This window comes from Filicampus tigris, chromosome 17 (genome assembly GCF_054856515.1).
Source record: "Filicampus tigris isolate MCC_2025a chromosome 17, RoL_Ftig_1.0, whole genome shotgun sequence".
NCBI classification, from domain to species: domain Eukaryota; kingdom Metazoa; phylum Chordata; class Actinopteri; order Syngnathiformes; family Syngnathidae; genus Filicampus; species Filicampus tigris.
In genome coordinates, this window is record NC_141233.1 from 9,085,763 (window position 1) to 9,101,860 (window position 16,098).

Below are 16,098 nucleotides of genomic sequence, written 5' to 3' on the forward strand. Positions count from 1 at the left end.
TCTGCCTCGTTTTTGCACTCCTCTGAACTGCCTCCAATTCCTCAGGGAAGGATGACATCTGTCGCCGGTAGAGTAACAATCACCCTAATTGATACCCAGGCTCTGTTTTCAATGGAGGAGGCAACAGTTTAAGCAGAAACACTTGGAGCAGGTTACATTTAATTGGCTGGATCCCCTTGGGGAGCTGATGGAAATGTAGGTTCATTACAGAGAGTTTCACTTGATCACAGAGCGCCAAAGTGCTTGCTTCGCTAGTCTGTATCCTCCATCTGTTTTGATTGTGTACAAGAGGATCATTGCTCCAAATTTGTTTGTTTTTTTGTGTGTCTGTATCAAGGATGCAAAACCTCACAGTGAGTAGTCCTATTTATTCAGTAGACGTGTAAGAATATTTTCTTACGTTTTCAATGGGTTTAAGGGTCTTGGGCTTTCTCCCACTCTTTAAAAAACAATTACAATTTGTGGTGTAAATTGGCTAAAAAAAAAAAAAAAAAGAAGACATTGTCTTATGTTGTTTGTAATTTTAAATGATTAACCAAAATTAAAAGCTTTGGTGGAGCAGAGCAAAGCGACGTCTATGGGAGTTGAAAGGTCTACTCTGTACGATTGTGTCTTGGCTAGCTGGCAATCAGTCCAGGGTGTCCGTCTCTTCTCGACCAAAATCAGCTAAAGATAAGCTTCAGCACAATTGTGCCCCAAATGAGAACGAGCAGTACTGCAAATTAATCGCATGATAGATATTTTCATTTATTCTATCCGCCTTTCGTATGCTAAAAATGCACGAGTGAACCCCCGAAAGCAGTAGTAATGTAGCTGTACTGTCTGTCAGCCAGATCAATGGCGCGAAATTATGAACAAGAAAATGCAGTTCCCTCCAGAGCTCATCGGCGCCATCCAGGAAGGAAAAATCGAGCTGGTTTGCAGCCTGCTCAAAACGGGCGATGGCATCATCCGCCAGCTGGACGACTCTGAAGATCGCCTTTGGAGGGAGGCCCTCAACCTGTCCATCCGCCTGGGAAGTGACTGCATCATGGATGCCCTCCTACACGGGGTCAAGTTCGACTTCCGACAGATTCACGAGGCCCTGCTCGTTGCTGTGGACACCAACCAGCCGCGAGTGGTCAAGCTCCTGCTGGACCGCCTGGATCAGGAGAAAGGGAACAAGATGGACGTGCGCTCCTTTTCTCAAGCCATCTTCGACCACTCCATTGACAACTCGCAGTTTGCCCCCGGCGTGACCCCGTTGACCTTGGCGTGCCAGAAAGATCTTTATGACATCGTCACCATGCTCACCCAAAAGGGCCACGTCATCCCGTGGCCGCACAAGATCTCCTGCGCCTGTCTGGAATGCCGCAACGGGCGTCAGTACGACCTGCTCAAGTTCTCCTTGTCCCGCATCAACACCTACCGCGGCATCGCCAGCCGCGCCTACCTCTCCATCACTTCCGACGACGCCATGCTCAGCGCCTTCACTCTCAGCAGAGAGCTCCGCAAACTCTCTCGGAACGAGCCAGAGTTCAAGGTCGGAGCTTGTTTTCCCCGTGTCGATTCTTGCCTCTAAGCAGCATGACAGACCAGCGGTTAGAACCTCACAGGTCTGAGCCCAACTTGAGTCCTGCCATTTTGTCACTCGCCGTCGACTGAAAATGACATCGCAGTCGCTCGGATAATCGCGGCTCGCCTGTTTTCTGAAGCCGAGTCGTGATTGGCTGTTACCTGAGCAACTGCGATGTCATTTTCAGTCAACAGCGAGTGACAAAATGGCCGCCCCCTGAGACGGATAAAAACGGGGGAATTTTACTGCTTAATTCCTATTCCACAAACACAATTATTATTCAGACTATCAAATTTAGATAAGCATAGAACAGATTATTGTGAAGACTTTTTTGGTGTTGCTTTTAAAGTAAAGTTAATGCATCTTCAATCCTTCTCTATAGCCACTGAACAGACCTTTCTTAGTTGTGTCCTGTGAATGACCCCTTCAGTTTGCCGCGCAATCGTTGATATCGGCAGTTTTATCGAGGGGATTTGAGACTAATCAGCTAGCTACGTATGTGAGGCCTCCTTTCTTCCTGCCGTGCGGCCTACTCGAAAGGAGTCTGATTTCATTTAGTTTGGAAAAAGCCTAGCAAGGGACCTCTTTTATACTGTAAGTAAGCTGAAGAGGTTACAGTAATTCTTAACACAGTCATAGATGCATTTGTGAACTTCAAACCAAGGAACATACTGGAACCTGATTTTTGATGTACTGTTATGTTACACCCCAGCCCCGTGTGTACCCTGTTTTTCGCCCAAAGCCAGCCAGGATAGACTCCAGCTCACTTGTGACTTTAATGTATTCCTGCCCTCCGTTTCCCATGCAGCCTCAGTACCTGGGCCTGGAGGAGCTTTGTCAAGAGTTTGCCGTGGAGTTGCTGGGTATGTGTCGCAACCAGAGTGAGGTGACCACCATTCTCAACAGCTGCGGAGACGAGAGCCAGGACGCATTGGACGAGCAGGCCTTCGAGGAGGGCATACCAAACCTGTCGAGACTCCGCCTCGCCGTCAACTACAACCAGAAGCAGGTGACCGAAGATGTCGTGATGAGATGGGGAAGACTCGCCCCCGCACTCACACACGTTCCTCCTTTCCGCGTACGTGGCGGTGCTTTTGTACAGTTTGTCGCCCACCCCATCTGTCAACAAGTTTTGTCTTCAATCTGGTGTGGCAACCTGTCGGGTTGGAGAGGTAGCAGGACTGCTTGGAAGCTCTTTGTCTCTGTCGGGATCTTTTTCACAACGCCCCTCCTCTGCCTCGCCTACTGGATTGCGCCAAAGTCAAAGGTAAACAAAAATCCCGTCTCTATTTTTAGTTGCTAGCTGTGCTCATTCAAAGATTGATTCTCTGCTCCAGGTGGGGAAAATCGTCAGGACCCCTGTAATCAAGTTCCTCCTTCACTCCGCCTCCTATCTGTGGTTCCTCATCACGTTACTCGGTGAATCCATCACCATGGAGATGTATCGGGACAAGTTTGCGGCGAGGCAGCAGAACATCCTGCACAGCTCCTTCCACATGGTTTGGGTTGTCGGTGGGTGCGCGCTCTCATCGCCGTCGTGCCGCTCAACCCGCGCTTGAGCCGAGAGGTGCGTTGTCTCGTCAGGTTTCTTCTGGTTTGAGTGCAAGGAAGTGTGGATCGAGGGCCTGAGGAGTTACTTCCTGGACTGGTGGAACTGCTTGGACATGATGGTGCTCAGCATGTACTTGGCCTCCTTCGCCTTACGCCTGCTCATCATGCTCAAGGGTCATTTCCTCTGTCTTGACAGTAATGGCTCGGAGGAGTGTGTCTACTTCACCCAGACGGGTAGGAAAACAACAATGCGCCACGCGTGGCAAAGTTACTGTTGTTAATATGCTCGTTTGTGCGCGGCAGTGCGTGATGACTGGCATCAGGAGGACCCCCAGCTGATTGCGGAAGTTCTGTTCGCGGTTACGAGCATGATGAGCTTCACGAGGCTCGCCTACATTCTGCCGGCGCACGAGTCCCTGGGAACGCTCCAGATCTCCATCGGCAAGATGATTGACGACATGATGAGGTGATGGCACGCATTATTCGCCCGCCTTTACCGTCAGTAACTCGCTCGTCGTCATGTTTGTGTCTTCGTCGTTGTCCGTGTGGCTTTTAGATTCATGTTCATATTGATGATCATCGGAACGGCTTTCCTGTGTGGTATCAACAATGTCTACGTGCCTTATGTCATCTCTCCACATCTTGGCAGGTGAGGAGTGTCAGCGTCACTAGGTTTGTACTTTGACTTTAGTGTCATGAACAACTTTGTTACATATTGTTTTGTTTTTTTTAATCTAGAAATTGGCCGAGTGAATTTTGTGCTGAACTACGATTGCGCTTAATAACACAATTTTTGTTGAGTTAGGTCTGACGGCTGTTTTTTAACACATTTTTGGGTGCGGAATGCAAAACTGATCTCGGTTCATCACATCAAGTCTTTCAGCTGTAGGATCCTCGTTTTTTTTTTGTTTTTTTTTAAACTGAAATAAATGTGTATGTCAATAAACGAAAAAAAAAACAAAACAGCCAGCATAAAATAAAATACAAAGTATAACGATATGTCCATGGTTACAAGGTTAAGAGAAAAGCCAGCGCTAACTAATCCTCTTAATTCCTACTATGCTAGCTTTCTGCTTACAGATATTGATAGTAATGACTTACTGGGAGCTGCACACACCTCTCACCACACTGTCTCAATTGTGACTGCACAAACAAGTTGCCATGTAACTGTAGATGAGTCCAAACCTAGTAACATGGCAAGTCTTACGAAATACAGCTAATCAGTGGAATTTTGCTGGTAAGCTACGGAAAAATTTGTTTTGACATGCTCGTAAAAAAAATAAATTTAAAAAAAGGCAATTTTGGAATCAGCATGCCAAATTTAGTTTTAATCAGCATAAAAATCTAATTCAACAGATTTTTTTTTCAAATAGTTCCCAAGTGTAATTGCGCACTGAAACGCACCTCTAAGTGCTATCATTTTTCAATGCTGTCATAATTTTCGACATCATTGCGTTCCGATTTTTGTCCAATATTTTAGAAAATATATTTGATTGAGCTGAGACAAACATTTGATTGTTCTCAGACTTGCTTCTCTGTAATCTTCATTTGGGTTCTTCATTGCAGGTTTAATGAGACCTTTCACTTTCTTTTCTGGACCATGTTCGGTGTGGCCAACCAGGACTACGTGGACATGCCACAGTTTGTCCTGGCTGAATTTGTTGGACGGATTCTGTACGGCATCTTCACGCTTGTCATTGTCATTGTCTTACTCAACATGCTCATTGCTATGATCACCAACTCCTTTCAGAAAATTGAGGTAAAAGGACGCACTTTCTGCCGAATTGCATGTGCAGTACATGTCCTTCTGTTTTATTTTGGCTCAGGCGCTTCAGCTTACCTCCACATTCCAAAAACATTTGTGTTAGCTTCATTGAAGACTCTTAAATTATCCATTGATGTGAAGGTGAGTGTGAATGATTAATTGTCATGATGCGGACTGAGATTGGCTGGCAACCAATAAATTGTGTATACTCCGCCTCTCACCTAAACTGAGCTATGGACTCCTTAATGAGATCGAGTGCTAACGAATGTGGACGGATAGATTCCAATCCAAAGTAGCAACACTCTTATGTCAGCATGTCATTGCAGGACGATGCAGACGTGGAGTGGAAGTTTGCCAGGTCCAAGCTGTATCTCAGTTACTTCAGAGAGGGTCTCACCATGCCCGTCCCATTCAACATCATCCCCTCACCGAAAGCTTTCTTTTATATTTTAAGGTGAGCGTCCAAACAAACCCTGCAAAGGAAGTTCACCTTTTTTTTTTTTTTTTTTTCATGTTTCAATATGTTTATTTGGAATCCTCTATCAGGGGCGTCATTAGGCGTATCTGTTGCTGCGTTAACTGCAATCCTGCGAAATACCCGCCAATAGCTTCTTCGGTAAGATTTAGCGTGACAGAACAAAAGAATAATAAGATGAAGATATTTACGCATATGATTGTAAACACTTATTTGTGGTGTTGTGTGAAGTCCAACCAAAAGGGTTCAGAGGACAGCCAGGTTCCGTACCGTCAGCAGGTGATCAGAGCTCTGGTGCAGCGATACATCGAATCGGCTCGGAGGGAGTTTGAAGAGACCAAGAGGAAAGGTAACACATGCGTACGGTTGTCAGTCCATAGACCGTATCTTACTAATAGTAAAGGCAAAGAAAAAGCAAACCTTTCAGTTAAAAAGTGCATGCTGCTTCGCAATATTATTGATATTTTTTATTTGTATGCTGCAGTTTTGATCTTATTTACTGTACTAATCATTGAGTGCACCCCCTTTGAAAAGAAAACTTTTTGTGAAAATATTTTTTTTTTTTTGTGCGAATTACATTCTTTTTTAAATCTAAAAATGCAGCTTTGCTCCACTGGTGTTTCCTTTCCATCCCCTGAATTTGTCAGAAAATGTTTCGTCCGTACACATTTGAATTGCCCCACATTTATGGGAGTATTTTCTGTATCGTATTTCAAATGTTAATTGTGAACGAAACTCAAGATCCCACAAATCTATTGGGGTGTACTCATTGCCTGCATGTTGTGCAGATATACGTGGTATTTCAGAAATGTTGTCAAATGTCATAAAAGACAAATTTCAAATCCAAAATACAAATGAAGAAAATGTCCCCTCGTTAAAGTCACTGAAATTAAACAATAAAAAGCAATAGAAAAGTCACAAAATGAAACACCATTCAAATGCGTTCCCGCAACGTTTTCCCATCAGATATCGGTAATCGCATCACCGAGCTGAGCAAATCCATCCTGAGGATGCACAACGACCTGAAAGCGGTCCATCAGCATTTGGTCGATGACGCCCGCCCCGCGGCCGACGCGCTGTCCAAGGGCGGCTCATCTTTCCTAGGCAAATACATCTTCGGCGCCAAAAACAATTTCAGGGGCTTTAACTGCCAGCTGGATGAGAAAACGCCGCCACGTGACATAATGGTTCATCACGGAGCGGAAGAGGAGGATAAAACAAAAGGCCAAGCGGATGAAAAGGAGTCTGACGTGCATCGCGAGGGCGAATGTGAAGAGGCGAGGTCAAGGCCGCCGTCGCACGGTGATGTGGTGAAGATGGAGGAGGGGAGAGTTCAGCTGGAAAAAGAGCAGCGAGAGGCGAACAGAAGTGACAGCACAGAGGAGATCGCTGCAGGGGCACATTTAAATGCAGAAGAAGCAACGGCCGTACTTTCTGACATCCCCAAAGGCGATAAAAAAGGAATCAATAAGGAGGCTGACACAGAGAATATGGTTAACACATTAGAATATATAGAGCTACAAGAAAAGAAAGTCATGGCCCGATGGATGATAGGGCGACAGTTTGAGCCAAATATCCGCAAAGGATGTGACGAAGATAAAAATCCTGTGAGTCCGCCGACAACAATGCCGTCACCATCTGATAGCAGCAGCTCCGGGGACACGGGGTTTGGTTCCGAAGATGGGGAGGCGTCCATTGATGAGACGGACGGCAAGACAGTAGTTGAATAAGATGTTTGTTTTGTAGGCTGACATTTGGCACTTGTTCATTCATTCGCATTTAAAAGCATTCCATTTCAGTCCTAAAACTCATATACAATAGCTTAATGCTAATAATCAAATCAAAAGAACATAGAGAGGCAAATAGTGCCCGTGTCGCAATGTTAGTAATGAACAGATGGATATTTGAACACAAACAGTGGAGCAACACATGTAGACAGAACGATACTCACAGGCATACATTTATCCTCTGCGAAAAACGACAAATTACTGCAGTTTACTAAAGAATTATGACCGACTCCTTACTGCCCCCAGGTGGCCAAGGTGTGCACACTGGAAAGAGCAGCACATGTCCACGGAACTGGAGCAAAAAATGTGGCAAAACCTGTATAAATCTTTACATTCTATTTAATAACGTCATTAGTAAATGGTTTTGTAAAGTACAATATTAGGTTGTTGGTTTTTTTTGTTTGCGAGGGCCCAACGCACAATCATTCTCCTAATCGAAAGTGTTTGGCTTCTTCTAAATTCAATCCGTCAAATCCAACCCCTCAATTATTCCCTCAGGTCCCGAATTACCTGCTTTTACATCCCGAATGGATCAGTTACCATGGTAAACATGAACAAACATTGGTGTTAGTACAATAATTCAGCTGAGGAAAGTGACATAAGCTTGATGTTTCACTTTGCGTTCCATGACCTCTGGAAAAGTGCTGTATACGATGCGTTATCATTGACGCTTTTCAAGACTATTAAACTGAAACAATGAAAAATAAAAATCATACTGTCCTCATTTCATGAACAAGGGCACAAGTGTTTGTGCAGCAGACATACCCCTAACGCCACAGTGTAACAGTGCAAGTCTCAGCTTGCTTCGCACGTTCTGCTCCCATGAGACGGCGTCCGTTAATTCATCACCTGGAGCATGTCCCCACGGCACATCGCATCCAAACCCCTCCGCCGGAAAACATGTCGGTGTTGTTTGGATCTTGCTTCGCCCTGTCTAGTCGTGTCGGGAAGCTCCTGGTGTACAGTAACTATAGCAACCAGATGACTGCAATTAAATGGTTCATTTAATGTTTATTTGTCTGTTGTCACAGTTGAAATACAACTTTTTTCATATCTGTGATAGCTTAAAATTGAATTACTGCATGCCGTTACATAATCCATTATTACTGTATGTAATCACATAAAAAATGATTACTGGTTTCAAACACTGAATTATACATCCCTAACAATCAGAACTGAGTAGTATTATCCTTGTAAATATATTTAAAGGTTCTGTACCCGGCTATCATTAGATTGTGCAGAAGTACCTAATGAAGTGTCCGAAAACAATTTATGTGATCATATAATTTGTGTGAAAATAGTGATATTAGGTGCATTTAAAATACAACTCTTCCATTTATGTAGAGTACATTGCTTTAAAAAAAAAAAAAAAAAAAACACCACAAGGTGTATATTATTTGCATCCTATTGTTCCATACCATACACTGTACAACATAATTGAAAATCCTTGTCAATATTAAATAACTTCAAAGCTTAGTGACCACATGGAATTACAAAACCAAAACTTAACTACATCATATTTACAAATCCAAAGCAAAAAAAAAAAAAAAAGGAATTTCGCACATTCATGTAGTGATTCATTTAGGAGCCACACATAAGACACTCGTCTTTATTGGCTAGCGAGCACACCATGGCGGCAATGTTGCGCTCTTTGCTCTCCTCCTCTGAACCTTTCGTCTTCTGAACCAAATTTAGCTTCTCTTTGTTGAGGGTGAACTGGATGGGGTTGGCTGCCGGCTTCGTCCTCAGGTAGTACATGCCAGTTTTAAGACCCTGCGTTCCAAAACGAGAAGTTTAGCTTACGGGACGTGATTAGCGGACGCGTTCTCTGAGCTGTGACTCACCAACTTCCAGCCGTAGAAGTGCATGCTGCTCAGTTTTCCGTAGTTGGGCTCAGCAATGTGGATGTTCAGTGACTGGCTCTGGTCAATGTAGGCGCCCCGGTCCGCTGCCATTTTCAGGACAGTCTTCTGAGAGATCTCCCACACCGTTTTATACAACTGCTTCAGATCAGCTGGGATTTCCTCGATGGCCTGTTTAAAACAAATGAATGCCATATTTAAAGCGGAAGTCAACCCAAACATATTTTTTCAAAGATTATGTTCCCAGCAGGTCCACTAGTTGAAACACGGCATTCTGATTAATTTTGCGTTCGTGGAATATAAGTCAAGCAGCAAAATACACTCGTTTTTAGCCATCTCTGGGGGCGGCCATTTTGTCTTCTGTCGACTGAAAATGACATCACAACTGCTCACAACGACCAATCACGGCTGATCTGTTCTCTGAATCTGAGACGTGATTGGTTGTTGACAAATTGGTTGTTGTCGGCAGAAGACAAAATGGCCGCCTCGAGAAATGGCTAAAAACGAGTAGATTAACACTTATACCACAAACGCAATATTCATCAGAATGCTCTGTTTCAACTAGTGGGCTTGCATAGAATATATTCTTGAAAAAAATATGTTTGCGTTGACTTCCGCTTTAACTACAGGATGGGTACGAGGAAAGATACGTCCTAATTGGTCGTAAACAAATGTGAGCGCAACCTGGATGGAGCCAGTCTGAGCAATCAGTTGGTTCTTTGTGTCATCACTCCACAGTCCTCTCTCTGTGAGGTCCTTCAGCAGGTGAGGATTGACAATCTGCCGGAGAGACACGCACAGCATTGCAACCAGGGTTTACATTAGTCAGTAGTGCATGTGATTGGCCAGGCTAAAGAGAGACAGTAAGATACTAAAATTAGTAAGGATAAATTTTTTTTTTTTAAAAAGCATAGCGTTACTGAAGCCCCTCAACTTAGTTCAACATAGTTTCTTGGCAACAAGATGCCACAAGGTGGCGGCAAGTACTACCTTTGTCTAAATAAAGAGCCACAACTCATTTCAACAGTTACATGGCGACAATGCCAGCGCCAAAATAGCACTTTTACTACTTTGGAATGAGCATAAAAACAGCATATTTGAGTTTTTCAGAGAATCACAGATGATAGGTTTAAAAAAAAAAATTAAATCTGCAAGTAAATGAATTCATGTATTTTGAACCATGAATAGTAGGTAGTGCTAACCTGAAACTCTCCTGAAAGCACCCTGCGGGTGTAGATGTTGCTGGTGTAGGCCTCGATAGACTCGTTGTTCCCGAGGATCTGGGCAGTGGAGGCTGTGGGCATGGGGGCCAAGAGCAGACTGTTCCTAACGCCGTGCCTGAATGACACACGGGCAAGGAAGAGCAGCTGAGTCAGTCCACAGACTGTGATGAGTCACAAAAACATGTTTTGTTATCAGGACTATTTACTTGGATATTTTCTCCTTCAACGTTTTCCAGTCCCACAAATCAGTCGGGGTTCTCCCCCACATGTCATACTGAAGGATCTGCGGAGCAAAAAACAAAAACAACTCTGTTGTAAAGTTAAACAAATACTAAAGGACAAAGTTTTACAAAACAGACACAAGTTCTGCCTGTAATTTATACTTTTATTGTCGTATGTATTATGGGACCAAACTAATTCATTACGGTTTTTTTTAAATAAATCGTCCGATTAACCGGTTATCTGAATTTTATTCTGCCAAATGTTGGACTTGGCCTAAAAAAAATGAATATCAGGTCAGATGGTTGTGAGACATTATAAAAGCAGCTCACCCCCTTGCTGACAGGAGAACCAGCGTAGGTTTCGTAAGGCCCAAACTCAGCCGCTAGCTCACAGCTGGCCTCCAAAGCGGCATAGTAGATGGTCTCAAATATTTGGATGTTGAGCAACTGGGCCTCCTGGCTTTCAAAAGGGTAACGCATCAGGATGAAGGCGTCGGCCAGGCCTTGAACGCCAATTCCTATTGGCCGGTGACGTTTGTTAGAGCGCTCAGCCTATGGAGTGGAACAGAGGGTTGAGTACTACACGCAAGAATCATACGCTTGATTGAGAATGCGGGTCTACCTCGGGCACAGGGTAGTAGTTGATGTCAATGATCTTGTTCAGGTTCTTCACGATGACTTTGGTGACGGATGCAAGCCTTTTGAAGTCATAGGTCTTCTCTGTGGTGACGTACATGTTGAGGGCGATAGAAGCCAGGTTACACACGGCAACCTGTGTTGGAACGGGGGGGGAGCTCGTGTTAAAAACAAGGTTAGGCACGTATATCGCATCATTGCATTCATAGCGACTGAGCCCTGCTGCAAGTCGTGAAAAAAAAAAAAAAAAAAAAAAAAAGATACCCCCTACAATTACCTATATTCTGAATTTCAACCAAAATATAAACATATGTATTGTACTACACTATGATCACAACACGCTTGGCAACTTTTGCCGTACCTTAGTTATATTTTTTTTTGTATTTTTATATGAGTTACTAAATCAAGGGTGGTGAATCCAAAATCTGGCCATGTACTCGAGTCATTATTGGACTACATGGATGCGCTGGAGGCTGCTCACATCCCATTACAAGCAAGATTTATCCATTAAAAAAAAAAAAAAAGAAATTACCCATTATACCTCATCTTTACTGGTGTATTCTACAATCTCGGTGCACAGATTGCTCGATTTGATGGTCCCCAGGTTCTGCTGGTTGCTCTTCCCGTTGCAGGCGTCCTTGTACAGCATGTACGGAGTGCCGGTTTCAGTCTGGGACTCAATGATGGCGTACCACACCTGCTGAGCCTTCACCACACGCTTAGACCGCCCCTCCTTCTCGTATCTGAGGAACGGACAGGATTGACTGAGTAGGTTGGTGCCACGGAATGAGTTGTTGATAACTTGAACTCTTCCCCCACCTTGTGTAGAGCTCCTCAAACTCTTCTCCCCAGCACTCATCCAATCCGGGACACTCATCGGGGCACATGAGGGACCAGTCCTAAAAGAGCAAGATTAGGTCACTAACATTTGAAAGCAAATGAATAATAATTTGGGGAAGATTTCTTTCACGAACCTGATTGCTTTCTACTCGTTTCATGAAGAGGTCTGGGATCCACATTGCGAAGAAAAGGTCTCGGGCCCTCTGCTCCTCTTTACCTGTGTTCTTCTTTAACTCCAGAAAGTCAAACACATCAAAATGCCACGGCTCTAAGTAGATGGCGAACGCCCCGGGTCTCTGTAAAAGGAAAGGGAGATCTTTTTTTTTCTTTTCTATAAACAATTAATAGTTAATCGCTTAAGTTGTACTTTGAGGTTTTACAATTTGGAATAAGATCAAAATGCATTATATCAGTAAGCTTACTATCTCATAATACTTCCTTTAAAGCGGAAGTCAACCAACATTTTTTTTCAAGAATATGTTCTATGCAAGCCCACTAGTTGAAACAAAGCATTCTTATAAATATTGCATTTGGCCCACTAGTTGAAACAACAACAACATTCTTATAAATATTACATTTGTGGAATAAGAGTTAATCTACCTGTTTTCAGCCATCTGTGGGGGAGAGGCCATTTTGTCACTTCTGTCGACTGAATGACAACGCAACTACTCGAAGCTCAGGTAACGACCAATAACAGCTCACCTGTTTTCTGAATCTGAGCCATGATTGGTCGTTATCTGAGCCCTGAGCAACTTTGATGTCATTTTCAGTCGACAGAAATGACTAAATGGCCACCCCAGAGATGGCTAAAAACAGGTAGATTTTGCTGCTTAACTCATATTCCACAAACACAATATTAATCAGAATGCCCTGTTTCAATTAGTGGGCCTGCATAGAACATATTCTTTAAAAAAATTGGTTTGGGTTGATTTCCTCCTTAAGTGAGTATTAAATGATTATTTCCATAATAGTGTTTTGTATTTTGACGCATGGCATTTATGTAAGTAAATTATTTAAAACACAGATAGTACAGTGAATGAAGGTTTTATGATCGAGATTCGATGTTCAAAGATGGCAGTCCTGACCTTGTTGCCTCCTTGGTCAACATAGCGGGCTGTGTTGTTGTAAACACGCAGCATAGGAACCAGCCCATTAGAAGTGCCATTCGTCTGAAATGATGGTATTTTCTTAAATGACGAGAATGATATGATACATACCTTTACTGTTTATTTAGGAAACAAAACCCTCACCCCAGCAATGTAACTTCCAGTAGCTCTGATGCAGCTGACGGCCAGTCCTATGCCGCCCGCGGATTTAGAGATGAGGGCACAATGCTTCAATGTGTCATAAATACCATTGATGCTGTCATCCTTCATTGCTAGCAGGAAGCAGCTGTAAAAAAATAAAATACAGAGTAAATTCAATTCACTATAAGCAACATTTGGGTTGCTGCCTTGATCACGGTTGTCCTTACCTGGACAGTTGTGGCTTGTTGGTACCAGCGTTGAATAGAGTCGGGGAGGCATGCGTGAACCATTTCTCTGACAGTAGGTTGTAAGTCTCAATGGCGGCATCGATATCTACTTTGTGAATGCCCACTGCCACTCTCATGAGCATGTGCTGGGGTCTCTCGGCAACTACACAAACATAACTTTGTTCTTACAAAAAACAAATAACCCAGAGTATGACTTAAAAAAAAAAACAAAAAACGGTGCTCACCTTTGCCGTTTATTTTCAACAAGTACGATCGCTCAAGAGTCTACGGACAAAAGAGGAAAATTAGATGTGGGCTCCAAAATTTGATTTGAAATATTTCTTGTGATGAACCAGTGAAGTCACCTTGAAACCGAAGAAGTTGTACGAAAAGTCTCTGTCGTAAATGATGGCGGAGTTGAGACGCTGCAAAATAAAAAAAATAATAAATCAAGTTTTTAATCACAAATTTACAGTATTAAGGTCTCGCTGAAGAGGTAAAGGAAATACTAATACAAGAATAAAAAATGAAGTCATAGAATTAAGACGATAAATCCTTAGGGAATATAAATATTTAATGTAAAAAAAAAAAAAAAAAAAAGACTTTTAAAGGGTGAACTGCAATTTTATTACAATAGCCATAATTTAAGACTAAAGATCATGTCTATGTATAAGTTTCACAAAATGTATTTATATTGGGCATCAATTATACGTCGATTAACACAATTTGCGGGCCAGCCCCGACACTAGCGCCCACGTATAGCGGTGGCCCGCTGTTCACATTTATATTCCCTCAAAACCTTTTTCATTCTCATACAATTTACAACTTGATTTATTACCAGAAGTAACTTACAGCCTTGTTTTCCAGCACAATGTCAAGTGTCTCTTTGGAGATCATTGGGAGGTGACACTTGTTGACTGGGTTGATGTAGGCGTACAGGTCCTCCATCACATCTTCAAACCAAAAAATTCAAGGTTACACGTTTCGGCTCGTCTTCACGATTGCTGCCTATTCTACTGACCGACCACATCATTCTGTGCACCCGTGTCCAATTTACCACTGAAGACTTTCTTGGTCTCCTTGTGCAAGTTGGACACTGCAATCCGTGCTGCCAGGATGGCGTAGTCGGGATGTTTGGTAGTCAGGGTGGCGGCGGTCTCTGCCGCCAGAGTGTCAAGCTCCACAGTGCTCACGCCGTTGTACAAACCCTGGATGACCTTCATTGTAATCCCAGTCTGCAGACACAGGGAGTAGGAGTTCAAACAAATAGAACATATGGTACTTACTTTTTAGGTCAATAACCTGAACTTACAGGGTCCACAAAGTCAGAATTGAGGCCATAGCAAAGCTTCTGGATACGAGATGTGATTTTATCAAAGCTAACTGCCTCTTGACGTCCATCTGGGGGGAAAAAAAACAAAACAAGGCAAGTTTATTCCCCAGTACATGATTTACAACATATGGGTCACTCAAGAATTGGAGGATACTGTGGCTGTAGTAATATGAGCGATACTAGAATATCATTTTTCTCTCTCTGTTGTTCCACTCTTAATGGCAAACATACCGGTATATCAAATATGACCAACTAAAAATGTTTTAACTCATTCTTCATTTTTTCACATTTTCTTCAATGTAACCAATGCAACAGTATTAAAACGCATATTTGTATTATTTTTTTTAAGTATAGATTTAAGCTTGTTCTTGTCCATTTAGCATTGCAGCGAACACAGCCAGTATGTATTCTTGACCAAAAACTCTAACATTAGCACTGATTTGTAAACTCTTACTGTAATTATAGCAATACTAAAATCAAACTTTATTTAATTGTAAAAGACTTATTGTGCCATATGTTTTGAATACGTTTATAAGACGAGTGAATATCTGTAACAGTGTTGCACCAAACATAGCAAAATATTATATGACGTGAAATATTTCATAAAAAGTGTCCAGTTGATGGTTGAACTGGACAATTAATATTGAATTATCAAACCAAAAAAAACCTGTTATTTTTCAAAAAAGTTTGTGTCTAAATTGCCCTTCATTTCTATAATGACTCTTATATTTTATTTAAGTCCTTGCTCAAAATTCTTTAGAGGGTGCGGCAACAATCACCTGTCAAACCAGCCACAATGACAAAAGCCACTTCGCGCCATCACACACTGTGAACTATCCTTACCGCCTTGCATTTATCCGCGATTTTACTTTAAAAAATCAAGCAAATGCGTATAGAGTGCAATACAATTTTGCTTTGTTCATAAACGAAGCCTTTGTTTGGCTTGTCTGTGCAAAAACACAGCTCATTTTACATCACACGTACATCGAAAACATTTCTTTTATTTTCAAAAACAACGTTTCAACTCATTTAAGATACAGTATTATCGATACATTGTTTGGAGTTCAAAAAAACAAACAAAAAAAAACAGAACTGCGCATCCCCATGCATCATTGCATTTACAAACCAAAAATAAAAATAAAAAAGCCACTGTACCTCGTTTGATCACATGCATGTTGACAGTTTCGTCGGGCAGCGCTTATTACTTTTGTCTTCTCAGTAACCTTGAAAATGGCTAAAGTTATCCGTTTTTATTTACACTGCAGCAACGATCGGTCGACAGTTAAATCTGACGATGAGCGCGCCAACCAGCTGCAGACCAGTAAGACCGCATTGTGTCGGCCGCTCGACCAATCAGATGAGACTCTAGTTGTCAT

At 42.6% G+C, this 16,098-nt stretch overlaps 2 protein-coding genes and 1 long non-coding RNA gene across 3 annotated transcripts; 1 reads left to right on the top strand and 2 right to left on the bottom strand.

Moving 5' to 3' along the window:
* Window positions 1-142: 142 nt before the first annotated feature.
* On the bottom strand, window positions 143-1,693 carry LOC147133233 (uncharacterized). Its single transcript, XR_015081927.1, has 2 exons — window positions 1,294-1,693; window positions 143-1,141 (listed from the first exon to the last, which is right to left on the bottom strand). It is a non-coding gene; the product is annotated as an uncharacterized LOC147133233 (long non-coding RNA).
* Window positions 159-7,829, top strand: LOC147133234 (short transient receptor potential channel 2-like). Its single transcript, XM_086013349.1, has 13 exons — window positions 159-353; window positions 830-1,522; window positions 2,364-2,564; window positions 2,658-2,822; window positions 2,893-3,067; window positions 3,140-3,340; window positions 3,410-3,572; window positions 3,663-3,755; window positions 4,673-4,865; window positions 5,198-5,325; window positions 5,418-5,487; window positions 5,578-5,695; window positions 6,313-7,829. The coding sequence occupies exons 1-13, from the start codon at window positions 339-341 to the stop codon at window positions 7,074-7,076; spliced, it is 2,979 nt and encodes a 992-aa protein (XP_085869475.1). The 5' UTR covers window positions 159-338; the 3' UTR covers window positions 7,077-7,829.
* Window positions 7,830-8,148: 319 nt separating this feature from the next.
* LOC147133235 (ribonucleoside-diphosphate reductase large subunit-like) lies at window positions 8,149-16,022 on the bottom strand. The gene is made up of 19 exons (XM_086012204.1): window positions 15,878-16,022; window positions 14,702-14,790; window positions 14,447-14,624; window positions 14,242-14,342; window positions 13,755-13,814; window positions 13,635-13,674; window positions 13,390-13,552; window positions 13,166-13,307; window positions 13,001-13,084; window positions 12,050-12,211; window positions 11,895-11,974; window positions 11,617-11,818; window positions 11,062-11,211; window positions 10,770-10,991; window positions 10,425-10,501; window positions 10,198-10,333; window positions 9,680-9,775; window positions 8,978-9,166; window positions 8,149-8,906 (listed from the first exon to the last, which is right to left on the bottom strand). Exons 1-19 carry the CDS (start codon window positions 15,894-15,896, stop codon window positions 8,715-8,717), a joined length of 2,382 nt encoding a protein of 793 aa, XP_085868330.1. The 5' UTR covers window positions 15,897-16,022; the 3' UTR covers window positions 8,149-8,714.
* Window positions 16,023-16,098: the final 76 nt, after the last annotated feature.